Source organism: Gekko japonicus, unplaced genomic scaffold (assembly GCF_001447785.1).
Source record: "Gekko japonicus isolate JY-2015 unplaced genomic scaffold, Gekko_japonicus_V1.1 scaffold248, whole genome shotgun sequence".
Taxonomy (NCBI): Eukaryota; Metazoa; Chordata; class Lepidosauria; order Squamata; family Gekkonidae; genus Gekko; species Gekko japonicus.
Genome location: NW_015169782.1, coordinates 241042 through 242340, shown reverse-complemented (window position 1 = coordinate 242340; position 1299 = coordinate 241042). Strand labels below are relative to the sequence as shown.

Here is a 1299-nt window from a genome sequence, read left to right as displayed (position 1 = left end):
GGGGGCGGGTGCAGTTTGGCACCCCTCGTCAGAGCGCCTGGAGAAGAGGCTGACAGGTGGGGTGCTCACAAGCCATCGCTCCCCTGGCCCTGCTGCTGCCAGCCTCCAGCCGCGAGGAGGAGGAGAAGCGCTCGCGCTCTGCTGGGAAGCCGAGGGGGCAGACAGGGAGAAGTTAACTGGCCAAAGAGGCGGCGGGTGGCGGCAGTGGGGGTTACCCGGCCGCAGAAATGCAATGGCGAGAGGGGGGCAGTTTGGCGCCCCTAAGGGCCAGCACGCTCTAGGCCTAGTTCGCCTAGTGAGCGAGCAGGCCCTGGCCACTACTCACTTCTTCAGATACAGCTAGAATGTATCTGTATTTGAAGTCTGTAGCTCTATCTGAAGAAGTAAGCAGTGACTCCAGAAAGCTCATACCCTGCCACAAATTTTGTTAAGTCTTTTAGGTGCCAGTGCCACCACCAGTATGATGAATAAACAGTTTGGTTATGGCGGTAGAATCTGGTCAAAACCTGAGTCCTGGTGCCCTGGAATACCCTCCGCATAAACTGGGACGGGAGAGATATCTGCAACACATTAAGGATAAAATAATACCAATAAATAAAAAAACCCGCATCCACAACAGCCTTAAAGTTTTCAAATATCCTAAATAAACAGCACAATGCATTTTTTAAAAAAATGGAAAAATGCACGCCACCTGGGCCGAACCTCCCATTCGATGGCAGCGTCCTCCCGTTGCCCTAGCTGGGACTGAACAAGAATTCGGCTTCTGCGAGGCGCGAGGCGCTGCACAGAAGCGCAACGGCAGGCTGTTCCCTCCCTACCCCAAGAAGCACGTTGCCTGCATTTGCTGGGCAGGAATCCCCGGGAAAGGAGGCGCGGGGTGGGGAAGAGGTGCAGGCCGAGGGGGGCGGCGGGCGCCTTTGGCGTGGGGTCGTTGGCGGAGGGGGTCCTCCGTCCCTCCCCGGGGCGGGTCCCCTGCTTCCCTCTGCCTTCCCCTCCTCTTTCTTGCTGTCACATTCCTGCCACTTGAGTCAGGCCTGGAGGCGGCGGCAGCGGCGGCGGCGGCAGCGGGCTGCTGGCTGCACCAGGAAGCGCAGGGCCCGCACCATGTAACCGAAGCGGAGGAAGGCGAGCAGCTGAGGAGGGCAAGGAAAGGAAGCCGGCCTGGCCATGGGGGACGGCGGAGCCGAAGAGGAGATGGTGGAGCTGCCCCTCACCGACGGTATCCAGGCGCTGGAGGAGGGCGCAGCGGGCTGGCGGGAGCCGCTGGGTGGATCCCCTTCGGCGCGCGCGCGGGGGGGG

The 1299-nt window shown here is 60.7% G+C and overlaps 1 protein-coding gene across 1 annotated transcript in view; it reads left to right on the top strand.

Annotated features, from left to right (window-relative positions):
• Positions 1-1023: 1023 nt before the first annotated feature.
• Positions 1024-1299, top strand: part of RPS6KA4 (ribosomal protein S6 kinase, 90kDa, polypeptide 4) — a 58554-nt gene continuing 58278 nt past the window's right edge. The window contains 1 exon segment of the mRNA XM_015416843.1: positions 1024-1219. Coding sequence (XP_015272329.1) covers positions 1168-1219 — 52 coding nt within the window. The 5' untranslated portion in view covers positions 1024-1167.